This window comes from Cibotium barometz, chromosome 29 (genome assembly GCF_041138505.1).
Source record: "Cibotium barometz isolate CiBa-2024 chromosome 29, ASM4113850v1, whole genome shotgun sequence".
In the NCBI taxonomy this organism is placed as follows: Eukaryota; Viridiplantae; Streptophyta; class Polypodiopsida; order Cyatheales; family Cibotiaceae; genus Cibotium; species Cibotium barometz.
In genome coordinates, this window is record NC_141074.1 from 51,947,153 (window position 1) to 51,967,060 (window position 19,908).

The 19,908-nt window shown below is 45.1% G+C and overlaps 1 protein-coding gene across 8 annotated transcripts in view; it reads right to left on the bottom strand.

The window, feature by feature from the left end:
- LOC147622342 (uncharacterized) overlaps window positions 1-19,908 on the bottom strand; it is a 91,481-nt gene that overhangs the window by 40,101 nt on the left and 31,472 nt on the right. For 6 of the 8 annotated variants that reach the window (XR_015269686.1, XR_015269685.1, XM_086823443.1 and 3 more), the window contains 2 exons: window positions 1,889-1,980; window positions 1,619-1,779 (listed from right to left, as the gene is read on the bottom strand). Coding sequence is in view for 6 of the 8 variants with exons in the window: in XM_086823443.1 (XP_086679569.1) it covers window positions 1,619-1,779; window positions 1,889-1,980 (253 nt within the window). In the remaining 2 variants the exon portion in view is untranslated. The remainder of the gene's footprint in view (window positions 1-1,618; window positions 1,780-1,888; window positions 1,981-19,908) is intronic. The other 2 variants (XM_086823441.1, XM_086823442.1) reach the window with 1 other exon arrangement.

Genomic DNA, 19,908 nt, shown 5'->3' on the forward strand with positions numbered 1-19,908 from the left:
TACGGCCATACATTATATAATCAAGTGACACAAATGTCAAGTACCAAACAGAGAAGGCCTTAAAAATAATGGCATCCAATATCTATTGGTGCACTTTTGCTCCATGCTGCTTTGCTTCTCTTTGGGTTGTGTCCAATAGTAGGCCGTGCGCCGTATCTATCGGCATGCACTACTAAAGTGACTCCCCCGAAAACTACTGCACCACTCATAGTTTTATCCTCCTTTGTCCTGAATTCAGACAGACTCACAACAGTATCCTAAATGTTCAGCTGGTCAGCGGACTCAGCTTCCGGACAACTGCATCTCAGGAAAACTAGTTTTGACTCTGACTCTACCATCAATGGCATCAGCACCTCTTCTTCTGGCTATCCACCAATCAATAATCCTTACTTGGGGAAACTCTCTCTTGAGCCACTTTCGGTCCTGGAAGCTCTCAGGCACCTTTGAAAACTGCCTCCTGCCGAGCTTCAACATCTGGAGAACTCTCCAGTTCTGTGTCTTTGTTTCTGGGCTCGTCAGTGCTACTTCTGTGCCTTTGTTTTTGGGTCTTGCCAATGCTACTTCCTGTACTTGGAGCACTCTCTAACACTACACACGTGTACTCCCAATAGTTATAGTAATGCTTAACGCACTTAAATCCTCGCTTCTCTATCTAGCACAACATACAGATTGTATCCTTGATCTTTTGCTCCCAAATCTCCAACTCGTCTTGGAACATAGCCTTGAATTCTCCTCCCATGCCACTCATGAAGACAAACGCAACTATGGCTGGCTGACTGACTAACTAAGCTTGATCTAATCTGCATGCAAAATATTGCTACATGCAAGACCTGTGCATGGAACCTAACCCACATGTGCAGTAATAAAAAACACAAACCTCAATTTGGGTACAATGCAAAAATGCAAACTCTAATTTATTGCATGCATTTCTTGCAGATCCTAATGCAAAAAAAGCTACCTAGGAAGAATCTAGATGCTCTGATACCACTAGTACATGCATGCGGAAGCTGCTCCAGATTAGGACCATATCCTCCCCTTAATCCTGCCTAAAAGGCCGCTGCAAGGGAAAATCCTGCTCTCCTTAGGCATGCACCATCTCCTTACGGGTGGACTACAACCCTGTAAGAAGGTAAAATGTACAAAGTATAATAAAGAGGGCTCCCTCCATGGCTAGCTGCTCTCAGAGGAAGGCCACATGGTTTCTTTCTTTTTTATTTTCCTTTTTCTTTTCTTTTTTTTTGGGGCGGGGGGGGGGGGGGGGGGGGGGGGAGGGGGCGCAGACACACGGGGGCTTGTGGGGCCAGGTGAGGCAGCCGTCCCCACCCATGAATGCATATCTACACAGCAAGGCTGCAAGTCATAGAAAAAATCTTTATTCACTATCACGTTGACATGAATCAAGGAGTAATATATCATACACCCATACACCCATTCAGAGCCTCATAAAACAGCCAATGTAGCAAAACTTGCTGCAAAACAATGCTGTGTAGCACTAGTAATATAAGTAGGGTCCAGAAAAAAATATGCACATCTGTTCATCCAAAAACCAAAAACAATGCCTGAAGTCTCAACATTTGCAAGAAAATAGGCATATCAAGTATCAAGTCAGGTATCATACCCAAAACTACAAAAGCATGTGCAGATTCTCTTGAATTACTGACCACCTTCCACCTCAAAACAATTGCACAAGATACAACTGACAAGATCACTCCAAAGGGAACCGTTAACCATGCAACTGCCATGAGTTTGTTTCCATTTGTCAATCTTGAGACTGCAGATCTGTCACACGATGTGAATAAAATGTAGCACAAGTTGTAATGGAAGGAACAGTTTCAATCAAAGCTTTGGATCAACATATATACCAAGACAGACCATACTTAAATAATACCTAAACTCAGATCGCAAACAAGCTCGTCGAAATCCTTCTCTGCTCAAGAACAAAATCGTTGTTATCAAGAGGTGGAACTGTATTGCAAAAACCTACATGAAGAGAAAACACTCCTGCTTCAGCAGATCTTTCAGATAGTCACCAAAGAGAACAGGACGAAAGAAAAAGGACTAGAATTGCCCAGCACACTTGACAGCTCTACCATTGAAGCGTGGGTCAAGACAAGGACAAACACTTCTACCTTGGCTCTGTTTGCTTCATCAAAAGTACTCCTGATCAGTGTTGCTTTAGGCCTTAGTCCTGTAGTTTCCAGGATCTGATGGAGGTGATGGTGTTGGTGGACCATGAAGATAGGAAACCATGGCATAAATCTCTGTGTGGAACATGTGTGCCAACAGGGGGGCAAGGGTGTCACATGCGTGTGCAATGTGCTCCGTCATTAAACCCTCATGATACTAGGAACGCCCATTTCAGAGTTTGTATATGGCTGTAATGACATTGGAGATAGTGACGGTCAGATGACGGAGCAAGGGATGATTGGATGGGTACATCGTAGAGCTTTTGCACATGTGTGCCAAATGAGGGGGTCAGTGATGAGTATGGGTGGCCCATGTTACAAGAGCTTACGCCAAGCCTCCTTACTATCCGCGCTCGAAAAGAGTTGGTGCAATGCATTCTCGTGTCACTCGCTTCTCGCATCAAGTAAGGCACCAAAAGAATCCATTGCACTTCACACTTCATGATTTGCCAGGTGGCTTGCAAGTTCCTCTTGCAAGAGGCAAAGGTGGGTGGCCCGTGAAAGGGAAGGAGATTGTGGGATAGCTGTGCAAGATGGTGGAGAAAGAAAGAAAGAGAAATATATATTAACGTCTACAAAAGACTTGAAGCCTCTGAGACCATGAATAGTACAATAATACCATGGGTATACAGTGCCATGGAAAAACTAAAAAAGAACGTGAAAACTGAAAATTGAAACATGACTTATAAGCCTCCTGACGGCAGATGTGGCTATGGTGAACCGTGACTCGTGAGGGCATATCACGTCATCGGAGAATCTCATGGCTCGGTGCTCTCGGTCGGGGGCGCCTAGCCGCAAGATGGAGTAGGCCTGCGCACTTAGGACTCCTCTAGGACACAAATATCTCCCCCGTGTATGGCTGGCATGAGCTGACGTTGATGCGGCAGCCATGTCAGTGTGGGTGGCTGCTGCAGATGCTCATGCCGTGAACAAGTCGGTGATGGATCTCTGGGCAACGTCTTGTATGGGCTCCCCTTGTCTCTCAACATGTCCTCTCAATATTCCGTCCCTATGTCGCTGAGCTCTGTCACGTACATCTCGAGACATCTTTGGATCAATTGATAAGCCACCCTAGAGGGGCCCAATGCCAAATTAATGGGGCCAAGGGCCTAGGCTCCCAAGTCGGCCATGTAGTAAGGGGCTTTTGGCACAACTACCCCATGAACTCGGTCTCAACTAATTCTATAAGGATAGCTGGCTAACTATAACCTCTGTATAAGGGGCTGATTCCTACATTCGATATACACACAACAATGCCAAGCCTAGACGCAGCCAAAGGCAACAAGGAAAGGCTAACGCGAACCATAAGGAGGCGATGAGGAGGTCTAGAAAGTCGAAAATTTGTAGCCAACAGGTTAACACATAACGCAAGCATAAAACTAGTCCAACATAACCTTTAGAGAAGCACCAAGGCACAACATCCTAGGAGCAGCTTTAGTCGAGTCCATACATGTGTTCTTCAAACACGGATTCTATAAGATCCCTCCAAGATTCAACCTAGTTGTAAGATCCCTCCAAGATTCAACCTAATACACATGCACAAACAAGGCTAGAGAAACCAAATAAAAGAGGTGCAGGCAACCTCACCACCCAACCATAGGCTCACCTCCCCAAACCTCCCCCGAGCCAGTGGCTAAGGTTCCACTCCCACGAGTCCATGCTCATGCCACCAGTGCCTGCCCACAGGGGCCCTCCGCAAGATTACCCATGATCCGTCATGTCCATAGCAAGAGTAAGCCTCTTGGTCCATGTCCAAACCGCAATGAATCAATAGTAACCCCCAACTAACTTATATAGTGCTTATTGCCACTATAAATATCAATCCAATCATAAATAGCCAATAACCTTGGATTTATTAAATCTGAACCTTAGTCACCCATCTAAGCCTGCTTTCCCTAATCGCAAGGCTCCCCTAACCCTGTTGGATAAGTCCCTAACTCCACGGGTTAGTGCTAGGTACATAACATTCCTCCCCACTTAGTTTGCCATAACCATATGCCGAGTAGTACCATAGGCAAACTCGACCATAGGGATGTACCTCTCCCAATGCAATGGTCGCTTGGAGCCGTATGCCCAAACCATATCCTCCAAAACCTGATCTCACCCTCTCTGTTTGCCCATCGGACTAAGGATGATCAGAAAAACACACGTCTGTCAAGTCTCCATATTACATGTTGTAGGAGCGTCATGACATAAGAAATTTCTCCCCTAAGCTCAACATAATCTGGCACACATACTCTTATCACCATGGAACAACACCCGATTCCAAACATGGTATTGACTACCTTTCACCCTAACAAGTGGAATGATCCCCCGGTCCTTATCTAAATTAATAGAGCTCCCCGCCTGGACCTATTGCCATACCGAATGAAATGCCCATTGGCTCTGCATAGCCCTCTCAAGGAATCATATCAATCAAGACAAAACTAGGTAAAAGATTCACCCACCCTATCCTAGCAACCCCATCCAAGTTACCCTTCCGATTTCCTTGTCAAGTCATGTGTAAACTCTGTCTACCTTAGGATAACTACCCTCCATAAGGATAGGCCATAGCAAGATTGGAAAATATACACCCCCACAAACTCTACATGCTGCAGATCATAGCGTCCAATACCACTAGGATACACACAATATAAAATTTCCTTGAGGTGATCAATCCTTTCCCAACTAAGTCTTGGTGCACTACACCTCCACCTCATGTCACATTGGAATAACAGTGAAATAATTCACACATGTCCATACATCCTACTAGTCTCGTCCTAATGGCTCTCCCTCATGGAAATGTACCATGTCATATGTCCCAACCCTGACATATTCCGACTATTGTCAAACAATCTCTTCCTCCCCCAGTTGGCTCATCCTCAAAGGCTGAGACCCTGGGATCGACTAACTCTCCAGATGAAGATCACAACCTAACTCAGCAAAGAAAACATCTACGAAATTGCGCACTGATGCTTTCGAAACCAGTGTCCTCCAAACACCTAAGTTAACCATTATAAACCAGAATTAACATCAGATTAAAGGGTACCAACACATTTAAACACTTATATTACGAAGTGGTGCTGAGTTACAACAAATAGAAAGTGGGATTGCAAAATCTCTCTCCAAAATACTGGAGCATCTTCCATTACAAAGGACAAAAACATGACCCTTTTAATTGACATAGATGCATAACTCTGAATATATATATGTGACTGAGACACACGCCTGTCCCAAATCAGTCCAAATTCTCCCACCAAGTTCACACGATACACATGATCACTTAGGTGCATCTTCACTCCCAACTTCTGTAAAAATTTGCCATTAATGAAGTTGTGAGTGCTATTAGGGTCAAAAAGGATGTGCACAGCCCTCCCTAACACCGACTTACACATACGTATTAAGTCGTTAGGATCAAAGATTGCCATGCTGAAAACATATTCCATGCAAGCACTCTGACCTAAAACAATAATATCTAGGAAAGAACTTTAGGTTTACTTGTGACTTCGGTCAAATGAGCCGCCGTGGTCTTTGTCGTTGGACAACTCGCCTTTATATGGCACCATGAGAAACACCAGCCCTTCCTAATGCTCTGGAGGATCTCCTGATGCTTCTAATCCTTCTTCTCATTGGGTTCACCCGAAGACTTGGTTTCGTCTAGTGGATCCTTCTCAGACTTAAACGTATGTTTACGCCTGGAATCTTGCTCAAAGGTTCCTGTGGTTTGAGGTTTCTCAAAGGCGGTTCTTCTGCGTCTGGCCAACCATGGTCTCTTCATAAATCCTAGCATAGCGGATGTCATCCTCCAGTGTCTTGCTATGATTATTATTTACCTGGAGCTTGTGTTCTCATGCCAACCCACAGATAAAAAGCCCACACAACATTGTGGCATCCATGTGTGTCGCTTAGGGCTGCGACTCTTTGCATCTTTGCAAATATGTGTCGAAAGACAGGTTTCTCATGTCCAAGTACATAAACTTGAGCCACTATATCAAACTCATCCTCCACTTGGAGGAACTCATCGCGAAACACTGTCTCAAAATCCACCCAAGTACCCAGTTTATTGTTGAGTTCTCTCCACCATGTCAGGGCTTCCCCCCTCAAGAGACCCCTAACCATCTGCAACTTCTCAGTTTCCGGGAACAAGTGAAACTCAAAGAGTACGTTCTAGCGGTTGAGCCAAGAGTCCACCTAGGCTTCCCGGAACTCTACTCAAAGTTGAACCATATACTCCTCGAAGTAAGTTTTCTCAACCCCCCCAACCACCTTTTGCTACATCTCCAGGTGTTCTCTTGACCCCTATGGACAATCTTCCTCATGGTCCAAAACATCATCAATGAGTGGAGTCGTGATGCCATGATAAAGGGAGAAGAAAGGTTTACTATTGCAAGGATTCTGAAAATTCTGAAAAGTCGGAGGAAGATAAAACAAGTTTCACGCGAGAAACAGGAGAAAAGTATGCAAAAATAAGGTGTCCCACATGTACTCCACGCACGAGAGATGAAGATCGGCGATAAATCCTCACGACGGACCTTCAATCAATCTCGTAATGGGCTCAGTACAAAGGGCCTAAGGCCATCCCTCTTTTATGGCTTAAAAACACCCAAGTGCTTTTTCCCAAAAAAGAAACAGCCTTTTATAAACTGTCCGCAAAAAATTGCCCCACCCCTTGCTTTTTTTAAAAAAAAACAGCCCCATGTTTTTTCATAATAAAAATAACATGACTGTCGAGTTTAAAAAAACAATAGCCCTATAACTGGCATCAAGTATGTTTTTTTTTTTGGGCCAAAAAACAAGTCGCCACCCTCTGCTTTCTCTCTCTTTCTATGTGCTGCCTTTTGCTGTCTGCCAACTTTCAGCCTGCTCTGTCTCCATGTGCCAGTCTACCATATATTTGGCTAATTCAGCCTCTGTACGGTCAACTGCTGCTGCTGTACGGCCTGCTGACCTGCACAATACAGTACAGATCTGTTCGGTCTGGTCCAAGCGTACAGCCCTACGCACAGAATCCCTGCTGGCTTGCCCAGCTGCTGTCCTATGCAGCCCTTTTCTGGTGGCTGTGACTGCAACCTGGCTGTCTGCTGTAGGTGCCCTAATCCAGAGCGCATCCAGCATTCAGACAGTCGCCTACTGCTCACAGAACCTACAAGTGATGCCCTCTTTTCTTTCCTACATGTCTGGGTGCTAGTCGATAGCCGATGTAACACCACATGCACCATAACATAAGCAACCTGCAGTGCTTCCAAGAGTTCAGAAAAGCCTAGGGTTACAGTCAAGAACCAGGGGTTTCCCAGGGCAATCCCGCCCGCAAGCATGCATACCAATCTCCTCGTTACCCCCCCTTCTCTCAGAATCCACATGCACTTTACCTTGCCAGCAAAACCTGAAAAAGCACCTACTCCTTGCAAATTCAAAATGCAGATATGGAGAACAAGAGATACCTAGCTTAGGCAACTTTGATAAAAACAGGACGCCATGCAAACTTTGCTTTTTCCCCCCCTCCGCAATTAGGCTTGGTCTAATACCAATTGTAAGATCCCTCCAAGATTCAACCTAATACACATGCACAAACAAGGTTAGAGAAACCAAATAAAAGGGGTGCAGGCAAACTCACCATCCAACCATAGGTTCGCGTCCACAAACCTCCCCCGAGCCAATCGCCAAGGTTCCACTCCCACGAGTCCATGCCAATCAACCCTAGCGTCCCATACCACCGGTGCTTGCCCACAGGGGCCCTCGGCAAGACTACCCGTGATCCACCATGTCCATGGTAGGCGTAAGCCTATTGGTCCAGGTCCAGACCACAATGAATCAATAATAACCGAAGCCTATATAGTGCTTATTGTTGCTATAAATAATGGTCTAGTCATAAATAGCCAATAACCTTGGGTTTATTAATATTGAACCTTAGCCATCATTCTAAGCCTGCTTTCCCTAATCCTAGGGCTCCCCTAACCCTACTAAATTATTCCCTAAACCCAAGGGTTAGGGCTAGGTACATAATAGATTCTCCATATCAATACAATACAAAGAGCTCATGTTGTGTAGTGTCCTCCTCCACGAGAGTGTGCAAGGTTGTGCTGAATTCCACCTCCTCTGATCCATGTCTAGGATCTACAATCAACTGGTGGAAGGTCCGAATCAACCCCCATGTGGTATTCTTCTTCAATAATAGTACCATCCTCCTCCATGACATCCAATAATAGTTTACTCCCGTTCTTGTTTCTCAGTATCTTTGCAAGGATTGGAGTGATATTATTCACACCATCATGGCTACCTGGGCCAGAATCCAGGGATCTTCGAGGGCTGCGAAGAGGAAGCGCAGCCAGTTTATGAGAGAGTGGGACATTGGTATCTTTTTCACATCCTCTCATTCGGGACCCTATTGGCAGCAAAGGGCTCCTGATTGGTTGAGATCTCCACCTTTCTTGGTGTGAAATCTCCATTTTGTAAAATTTTTTCATACTTACTAGAAGTCTCCTTTCTGAAAAAAAATAATAATAGTACCATTCTCCTCCACGACATAGTGCAAGGTTGTGAGGAAGTCAACCTCCTCTGATCCCTATCTTGGATCCACAACTGAATGGTGGGGGGGTCCAGATTTCTTGGGGTAGGGGCATCTAGCTCTCAAATAAATCAAGCGCTCTCTCTGGTGACTCCATGGGTCTATGGGGCCAAAGGACCACGCGCTCTAGTGAAACATACCTTCATAAGGGTTGTGGCACAGGTACTTAGTTTATCTTCAAGAAAACAACTTCTTCACGCGTAAAACCTTGAGAAAATCTGAAAATAAACAAAAGAGAGAGAGTAGGGAGAGAAGACACCACACTCGGGGTTGAAATAGCCTTGAGCCGAATAGCTGAATTTATAGTTCTTGCCCAAAAGCACATGAGAAAAGCGCATTAAAACTCACTTATAGTCCAAAAAGCATCTTTTTAATAATAAAAGCTCTCCTCGTTTTAGTTTTTAAAAAAATTTTAATCTTTTGCTTTCCAAAAGCTAGTCGCATCATTCCAAGCCTGTAAGGTGACCTTGCGCTGCTATCCTGCCATGTGTCAGTGCCACATCACCATCACCACGTCATCAATGCCACATCACCCTTTTTTCTTTTTTGTTTTTGCTTTTTTTCATTTCTTTTTGCGCGTTGCGTTTTTGCATATGAGCAACCTGTATTTTGATGCTTCGGTGACATCCCCCCAACTTATTAAACAGTTGTCCTAAATTGTTAGGTCTTGCTTTTCTCTCCTTTTTTTTCCTTGCTGTGGACTTAGCTCTTCTCTCTTTGGCTCTTGAGACATGGTTCTTCATGTGAAATATCCTCCTCTTCTCTTGCGCTTGGCTTTGGGAAGCATCTTGCCCTCATGGTTTTCACCCTTCACATAAAGTGACCTCCTGTTTGATCTCTCGCAAATACTTCCAACCCTTGCACCTCTAGAGTCATCCTCAGGCAGGAGTTTCCCAACATGATTCTCTTTGTGTCAAGATCAACACGCACACAATATATGTCAAAACACAAACACGTACACACATGCTCGTCCTTGGGTTTAACCGAGCGTCCTGACCCTTGGCACACATACACAAATATGCTCACAAGCATAAATCAAATGAACAAATGAATGCACAAACGGTTCCTTGGTTTTGATACCAATTTGTTGGTTTTTACACCAGTTCCTACAATAGTCCAACTACCCATTTCAGTGTCTGACTATGGTAGACTAACAGTATTCATATCCATGTACTCAGCTCTGATTTCCATCCAAATACCATCGTTCCCAAACTTTGACTTCGGTAAGTCAAAAATGAAGTCCATCGCTATACTTTCCCATGGCCCCTCGGGCACGGGTAGAGGCATAAGCAATCCTGGAGTCTTTTGACGATTGTACTTAACCTTTTGACAAGTCTAAACACTGTGTCGATATCCTTTCTCATGCTAGGCCAATACCAATGCTTGCATAGTAGAAGAAATACCTCTATGCCCTGCTTAAGATGGTGCATGTGACTTCAAACACTTTTTGCCTCAAATCCTTGGTTACGCATAACCGTGTATCCATCATCAAATATCCCTCTTTCAAGGAATAGTGATTAACTGTCTGACCATCCTCTAGCTTCCGCATAGTCCCACCAAAGTCCTTATCATGCACATAGTGATCTCTCACGGAATCCAACTCTCAATGATAGGCAATGGTCACTAAATGTACCTGTGGTCTCCTAGATTGTCACGTGCACCCTGCACTAGGGTACACAGTAACACACCGGCATGATCATCAGTGTGAACATTTGTACATAATAATACCTTTTCTAGGAATATTTGTCGTACGCCATGAGCCCTCAGTCCAGGGACAGTCAGGCACGTGCTACGTAGGTCAGTCTCCGAGCCTTAGAGGTCAATCGAGAGTCAGTCCTCTTAACCCACTTGGAGAATTCATCAGATAAAGCATGTAGAGGTCTATCCTTAGCATTAGGTCATGCATTAGCAAGCATATAGATGCATAGTTGCTCTATGGGACAGCCAAAGGCCATCCCATAAGCATGGCAGCCCACAAAGGGCAGCATCTAGGCCTTGGAGGGGCCTAGGCAGCCAGTCGGCTGCCTACCTCTGCCCCTACATACGGTCGGCCAGCCTTGGGAGCCTTAGTGCACCAGTTGGCCAGCATCAAAACAAGCAACAGCAGGTCGGCCAGTAGGCAAGGAGTCCGCCAGGACTTAAAAAAGCAATAAGATGTTAGCACAGCATTTAATGCTGTAAAAACAGCATTTTTTGTCCCCACGATGAACTGGTGGACAGCCTCTATCACCGACCACCAACCTGAGGACATATATAAGAAATCACTTCAGTCCCTCATAATTCATTCAAGTATTCAAAAGAGTTGTCGTGTGCACGCCCGTGCCATGAACAATGATGCTAATTACTTATGATTAAGACAGAGAGGAGAGCGAAGAAGAGAGAGATTAGTGTTCAGGTTTTCTTTATTCATATGGTACAAAAAGGTGACTTATGCTTGTACATGGCTGAGGCTTGTGGTCAGCCCCATAGGGGTTGACCCTAGCCCTTCTACATGATATTCTACTTAATTCTAGACTGAATGATGACTGAATAATGACTTGAACATTGCTGAAAATTATTAGATGCTTTTATATATGTTGAGGCTGCAGTCGGCCAGCATATTAATCCAGTTGGTCACTTCTGATGGACAAAAACCCCTTTCACTTGCTAAATATGCTGCGTTTTTCCCCCTTTTACTATTGGCCAAAGGCTGAGCAACCAGCCGCCTGCTGTGGGGCCTCTGATGGCAGCCGACAGAATACCTGCTGGCTGCCAACAGGCCCCTTATGAAGATGCTAATGCTGATGGAGATGATATTGGGGCTGCTGCTGCTGATGAATGATGCTGATAATACTGTTGATGATGCTCATGATGATCATGCTAATGCCAATGCTTATGGTGACCTAAATGCTTATCTTATCTGCTGCACTAATCAAGGATTAAGCTAGTTCATGCTAAAGATTAGCCATGGCACGGGCGTGCACATGACAAGAGCATTCAGTAGTTCAAGCACCAATTCGCATCCTGCTCTCTCCAAGCAATCATTGAAGCATCTCTTCAGCATTCAGCCAGCATATGTGCAGTCCTATAGCTATCTGGACTTGCATAAGTGGCCCAAAGAGTTTTCTGCAGTGCCTCGGATTGGTGGATACTCAATCGATGCACGTTCTTCCTCATCCTTGCATTGGACAATCATATCGCTTGTTCTCAAGCGTTGTACAGCATTCTCCAAAGAAATAGTACAAGCAAATACTCCTGCTTGTAGGAGGGGCCCTTTAGTAGGTAAATTGGGACCCAATACTTTGTCGCCTACTTCTCTTCTCTCTCTCTATTCTGTGAATTGGATAATAAAGATCTCACCACATAAAGGTACAAAGAAGACACTGTTGTGCATTGCCGTGATCAACCTCAGTACATGTAACATAGATAGAGCATTTGCAACCACATTCTTCTTTCTAGGTGTATGGATAATCTGGAAATGAAACATGGACAAAAAGTTTGCCCATCTCATATGTTTCTTGGAAAGCTTAGTTTGGGTCAGAAAATCTCTCAAACTTTCACCATGAAATCAGCCCCAAGCAAATAATGTTTCTATAAAGTAAGAGCATGAATCACAGCTCTCATAAACCTGCAAGTGTTTCTCAGCATGTTGCAACCTTCGACTCTCAAAGGCAACCACATGCCCTTCTTGTTGCAAAACTGCCCCTATACAATCCCCACTTGCATCACATTCCACCACAAAAGGTTTCACTAGGTCTGGAATGACCAATACCGGTCCAATAATAAGCTTCTCCGTCAATAGGTTGAAGGCATGTCTCTTGACGCTCACCCCATCTAAACACTACTACTTTTTTTCTTGGTTAGATCATGCGATGGAGCGGCAACGGTAGCAAACTTTCTAATGAACGTCCTTTAATAGGCGCATAACCCCAAGAAATTGTGCACCTCATGTACGGATTTCAATTCTGGCCAATTCTTGATGGCCTCAAGCTTTGTTGGATCCATCTGCACTCCTTCCTTAGACACTATACGTCCAAGGTAATGCATTTCTTTGAAGAAAAACTCACTCTTCTTTCCATTGACTGCAACTCTTGAAATACCTTAGCTAAATGCTTCCTCTGTTCCTCTTCGGTCTTGGAAAACATAATGATGTCATCAAAGAAAGTGTCTGCATACTTCAAATGTGGTCTATAGATCCGATCCATCACGCAATTGAAGGTAGCCGGAGCATTTGTGAGTCCAAAAGGCATCATACTATCCAAAAGTGGTACAAAAGGCAGTCTTGTGAATATCCTGTGGCTCAATCCAACTAAAGAATGCCACGTCTTCCAACCTATCCAATACATCATCAACCCTCGGTGTAGGAAACTGATTTGTAGGAAACTGATTCTTCATTGTAATCTTGTTCCACGCTCTATAATCCATGCACATGAGGAATGAGCCATCCTTGTTATGCAGTAGAAGCATTGGAGAACAAAAGAGATAAGAACTAGGCCGTATCAACCCCTTTGATAGCAAGTCCTGTACTTGTGTCATAATCTCTTCTTGTTGTACTGCACTCACACGGTAAGGAGGTCGATTCAGGGGTGAACTCCCTATAATCAACTCTATCACATGATCCTCTGGTCACTCAGGAGGCAACTCTCCTGGAATAACATCCGTGAAGCAATCCTTGTATCCCTCTAGAAATTGTAGTCTCTCCCTCTCAAGAAAGTTCAAATCTTTCACTGAGTCTTCACTCTTATCCTTTACAAAGATCATATGCGCAAAGATAGAAGACTTTATTGCTTTGGAAATAGATACATCAGATACGATAGGGATGGTATCTCCCTTCTTCTTTGCTACAATAGTGATACCCTTATTCTTATGCTAAAGAAATAGTCCTCTCGGGAATCTAGATAATAGCACTCTTCCTATGGAACCATGGCATCCCCAAGATGACATCCGAGTGCTTCACAGGTGAAATATAGAAATCCTCATAGTCCACATAACCCTGGATATGAATCCTCAACTTACCAATGATAGGCGTTACTGCCACTACATCACCATGAAACACGGGTTTGATACCCAGTTGTTCCGCAACCTCTACGGAAATGAAATTACCTATGGCTCCCATGTCAAACAACACTAGAGCATTCTTGGCCCGCACTTTGCCCAAGAGAGGCATAACTCTCTAGCCTCAAGTTCTGAAACGTTTCCCAATACATCCGGAATCCCACCAACCACTAGCTTAGACTTTTCCTTGGACTTCACTTGCTCACTAGGTCCCTTCGGACGATCCGGACATTGGGCTGACATGTGCCCCTCTTTGCTACATCTAAAGCATTTGTCAAAAGTGCGCAACGGAAAGCATGAGACATAGGCACAGAGAGAAAGAAAACGAATCTGCATAATGATGAAGAAGCAATGATACAAACAGCCCTGTGCAAGGGGTGGTCCCCATAAGTGAGGGCATGATGAGCTACTCCCTTGAGGGAGGACCCGGGCCTAGAAGCCCCTGTCAAGGTGTCTACAAATGAGTAAGAGCCTGGCCTTATATAGCCCCTACTCGAGCTGGCCGACTTGCTCTAAAAAAGACCCACGACTAGCTAATAATAAACATGTGAAAATGGGTGGGCCAACCCTACAACCAAGGGCCCTGACCAGAGGAAAAAATATGGTGATGCCCAGGATAAATCTGGGCACCCCTGATACACAACTTGGGCACACTACCAGGAGATGAATAATGCTAACACCCCCTCTCAGATCCTGGGAGAGAAACCGGTCCAAGGAGCTGGAAAAGGAAACCTCCAAAGCAAGTCGAAAAGTCGATTTGCTCCCGCCTCTACCACTTACTCCAAGAAACTGCTCTCGATCCAGAAGTCCAGCAAAATCCAAAAATGAACCACCAGATGTCCATATCTCCAACCCAATCTGTATCACACCAGTCCACACAATGTGCTCCCTCTTCAGCCCAAGAAAGGATGTCGTCTGACTCTCTACCTCCAAGAAAAAATCTGCTCCTTAGAGAACACCGCCAAACTGTCTCGCTGTTGGCACCGCCTCTAGACACCCTAGAGGCCCACAATGGCTACATTAGACCTGGTACTCAAGCCTCCAACTCTGAGCTTGTTGAACACCAATCTCCAGATACAAGGTTTCCGGATCTCCATGTATCCCTCGGTCCAACAATGCCTCTCTATCCTGCTAACACTCTAAGTGGAAGAAACATACCTCCAGCACTATAGCTGACAATCCTGTTGGCACCTAACCTTTAAAACCTGTACCCATAATTCGCCATCGCATAATGGGACTACTACTCACACACCCCTATGAGTCACCCAGTCACATGGCAACACCCCCTGAGCTCTTTGGTGTTAACTATCGCACTAAGCTCAAGAAAGCTCTCCTACCAAAACCAAACACCCCCAGTTGGCAAGCTCCCAACCAACCAGTCACGTGTCCATGTGGAACCAACCATCCACAACTCATCATCCCAAAGCACAATCTGATGTCAATCATCTGCTCCACTGGTACCTATCTGTATCCAATGAACCTGTACACCTGCCATGCATCCTGTACCCGTCTTGTAACTAAGCAAGTACCTGTGAACCTCGACAACAGCTCTCATCACCAAATGACCTAGCCTGCCTCTGCATGAATGCCGATTTCAACATGTACACCATGCTCCCAAATCAATGCTCATCCTAGGGACGAAGACTCCTGTGCCTGTACCTTGTAATCCAGAAGGCCATCTGCCTGGGGAATAGGAGTGGCTCACCTTGCCAAGTAACCACATCCCCCTCTCAAGGTGAACACCCTGAGAACCTAACAGAAACACCTGTACACCAGCAAAACTATGCTGAATTGGCACAAACTCATAGACCCCCTCTGCTATCGAGAAAGGACTAACTGTCTTCCATACACACCTCGAGGATGTGAATCCAAGTGTGTACCCATGAGTCTGAAAACTCTGACAAAGCAAAGATTGGCCGAGCAAGGGCTCAAGGCCATGTGGGAAGGCACCATTCCTGGAAAAGAACACCTGCCTCCAAAAACACAGATGAGATAATGCAAAAACCGCTGCTGTAACCAGCCGGCAGCACATGTACCAAGAAGTAGAGAGGGACAAGGAAAACACAGCACATTCAGCACCTCCTCTGGAGAAAAAACGCAGCCAGGCTGCCCAGCACCTCCAGTGGAGAAAAAACGCTGCTGTGCTGCCCAGCACCTCCTCTGGAAAAAAACGCAGCCAGGCTGCCCACCTTCAGAGAAAAAAACGCAGCCATGCTGGCTGCCCTTCACTTGCTCACAAGGGCAGAAAACACAGCCAATAGGGTACCTACTCTGGCCGCCCCAGACCTGCAGAAAATGCAGCCAGTAGGGGCTGCCCTGTACCTCCTCCAGCTGCCCCAGACAAGACCAAAACGCTCCCTCCTCCTCTGCAACCAGCAGTATCAAAAAACGCAGAAATCCTTCTCTCAAAAAAAACGCTAGAACACCTTTTGTAGAAGAGCCTCAACCTGGTGCTCTGATACCATGTCAAAAGTGCACAGCGGAAAGCATGACACATAGGAACAGAGAGAAAGAAAACGAATCTGCATATTGATGAAGAAGCAATGATACAAACAGCACTGTGCAAGGGGTGGTCCCCATAAGTGAGGGGTGATGAGCTACTCCCCTAAGGGAGGACCCGGGCTTAGAAGCCCCTGTCAAGCTGTCTACAAATGAGTAAGAGCCTAGCCTTATATAGCCCCTACTGGAGCTGGCCGACTTGCTCTAAAAAAGACCCACGACTAGCTAATAATAAACATGTGAAAATGGGTGGCCAACCCTACAACCAAGGGCTCTGACCAGAGGGAAAAATATGGTGCTGCTCGGGATAAATCTGGGCACCCTTGATACACAACTTGGGCACACTACCAGGAGATGAATAATGCTAACAGCATTTCCCTTCCTTGCGGTAGACCTCTATTTGCTCATTGGTCAAGTTGTGCTTTCCTTTGTAGGAGTTTGGAATACCCGTCAACTTCATAGGCTGAAACCTATTCTTGGAGTTCTCACGCTTCTCAAGTACCGAAGACTTTTGATCTCTAGTACTTGTCTTTTTCTTTGGTTCCTCTACCATGTAGACCCTGGCAACAAACTGAAGCTGAATGCATCAAATCTTCGATGGTATCATTCGGGCATATATTCAAAAAATCTCGAATGTTGTCATGCAAACCAGCCCCCTACTTTCTTAACTTAGACTTCTCGAAAATCTCTTTAAAAGGACTAATCTTGAGATATGCATCCCAAAATTTCTTACTCTAGAGATCAACTATCTCACTTGTTTCCATCCACAATCTTTCCCATGCAAGGTGCACATCATCTTCAGACTTCTTAGGTAAAAACTGATCATAAAACTGCTCCTTGAAGTCTTTCCATTGAGCTGTTCCCTCAACCATGAGTGCACCCCACCATGCATTGGCTGTCTCCGTAAGATGTAAACTAGCCATGCGAATCTTAGATGACTCCGAATAGTTTTTGGAGCCAAAAGCAATATCAAATTGGCGGATGAAAGTGAGGGCTTTGTTTGTGTATCCATAAGCTCCATCATATGGTGTAAACCGCACCGTCCTTCCTCCAGGCTCCTTGTAACACGTGGAAGCTGTGGGGGTCTTCTTTCAGCCCTAAACACCACTTAGAACATTGTTGATACAAAACACCGACATGAAGAGAGACTAGACAGAGAGAGAGAGATATGGCTGGAAATTCAGTATATTCCGATGGTACAAAAAGGTACCTACAATCTACAGCCCTTGGCTGTCTTCTTGAAAAGGTGAACATCACCAAAATCTAGTCCTAATGCTGGACCCTAAGGACTCAACTCTTATGGAGTTGAATGAATCATTGAGGAGCACCACTTGCCTATTTATAGTCTTCTTGAATACATGGCATACTGGCCAACTGCTGGTCAGCCAGCCTACAATGCATAAAATACTTTTAAACGCTGTCCGATTGGTTTGTCCTGATGCGCCTGCAGCCCGCGACACTAATCTGGTACAGCCGACAACCTCTAGTCTCAGCCGACTGTCCTTCCATCTCTTCCATGCCTTGCTCCTAGTCTCACACTACCAAATAGCACTCTGTGCTCCATGTCCTAGCTTTAATCTATTTTTCTTGGCTGCCCCTTCTTCTGGATTAGCCCTGAGAATGTACATGGGCAAGCATGCACATGACATCCCCCTCTGCTAAACTTGATGACGGGATTCCGACCTTTTCCTTGGATGACTGTCATCATCCCAATCTTTCCCAAAGTCCCTCTGTCATCCATCCATCCCTGGCAACCCTTTTCTCTGAAAACCCAGCCCGGTCTCCAAAACCACTCTGCCTCTGAATAAGATCTATGCATCTGTTCCATTTAGTCCCCAATCCATTCTTGCCCTAACTCTAAACATTGTCTTGGTCTTCATTCCTGAGAAATGAGTCTGGCACTCTCACATCACCCCTTGGAGGATAATCCTTCCTTGGGACCGTTGCCCAAGAACCTATCTAGCTCACAAGACTGCCATCCCCTCTGGCTTTGTGGAACACCACCAACAAACCTCCAGGGAGCTCTTCCCGATTCTATGTTCCTTGCCTTGGGCTTCGTATCCGTGTACTTTCCTGTACCTTGGACCTGTACACCATCATATGGGACTGATTCAGTGTTTAGCTTTGCTGAGCCTGATGCTCTGATACCAATGTAACACGCAGAAGCTCTGGGTGTCTTCTTTCAGCCCTAAACACCACTTAGAACCTTGCTGATGCAAAACGCAGACATGAAGAGAGAGTAGAGAGAGAGAAAGAAAGAAAGAAAGAAAGAAAGAAAGATATATTAACGTCTACGAAAGGCCAAAGTCGGCCTATGAGACAAAAAAGAGAGAGAGATATGGCTGGAAATTCAGTATATTCTAATGGTACAAAAAGGTACCTACAATCTACAGCCCTTGGCTGTCTTCTTGAAAAGGTGAACATCGCCAAAATCTAGTCCTAATGCTGGACCCTACGGACCCAACTCTTATGGAGTTGAATGAATCATTGAGGAGCACCACCTGTCTATTTATAGTCTTCTTGAATACATGGCATTCTATCCGACTGCTGATCGGCCAGCCTACAATGCATAAAATACTTTTAAACGTTGTCCGACTGGTTTGTCTTGATGCACCTGCAGCCCAACACTGATCTGGTACAGCCGACAGCTTCTGGTCTCAGTCGACTGTCCTTCCATCTCTTCCATGCCTTGCTCCTAGTCTCACACTGCCAAATAGCACTCTGTGCTCCATGTCCTAGCTTTAATCTGTTTTTCTTGGCTGCCCCTTCTAGATTAGCCCTGAGAATGTACATGGGCAAGCATGCACATGACACTCCTTTGAGCTCCTTAGCTTTGCGCTTACCTTTCTTCCCTTTCTTTCCATGCGATGGATAGGGTGACCTAGAAGGGGAAGAAGACGAAGAAGAAGAAGAAGATGATGATGATGATGATAAGAAAGATGAAAGGCTTGATGAAGAAGATGGGCTCCTGGACCTTCTCCAACCATGTCGACTTTTCCCATGATGAGAGAGGGCTGATTTGGAATGGCTCCTCTTCCATCCACGAGAAGGTGGAGGACCGGGTGATCTCTTTGAGGGAGCTCTCTTTGATGAAGACTTTTAATTTTCAGTTGCAACCTCCTTTGTTGATTGCTCATCCCCTTTCTTCATTTGCTCGATCTTCTTAGATAGTCTCTCAAAAATTCTCATCAAGTCGGGATCTTGGAGAGAAGTTTCCACATTGGTCATAAGTTCTTTGATCATGTGGATTCTTCAGTCTTCTTGGGTTTGCTTTCCACTTTTGGTGGTTTGGTCCTCTTCTTGGTGGTGAGTGCTTCCCATTGCTTGAAGAAAAAGCAAAAAGCATCGGGTGTAAAGATCGTTATCCCTCATAGGAGAGAGAGATAACCTTCGCTCTGATACCACTGAAATAGGCATTCGTAAGGGTTGTGGCACAAGTACTTAGCTTATCTTCAAGAAAACAACAAGTTCACGCATAAAATCTTGAGAAACTCTAAAAATAAACAAAAGACAGAGAGTAGAGAGAGAAGACACCACACTAGGAGTCGAAATAGCCTTGGGCCGACCCCCCCCTCCAAGTTATGTTAGATAAAACCTCTTCAAGGAGTCTTCAGTACAAGTTCTTAGAGCTTGAGAGCTTTCTTG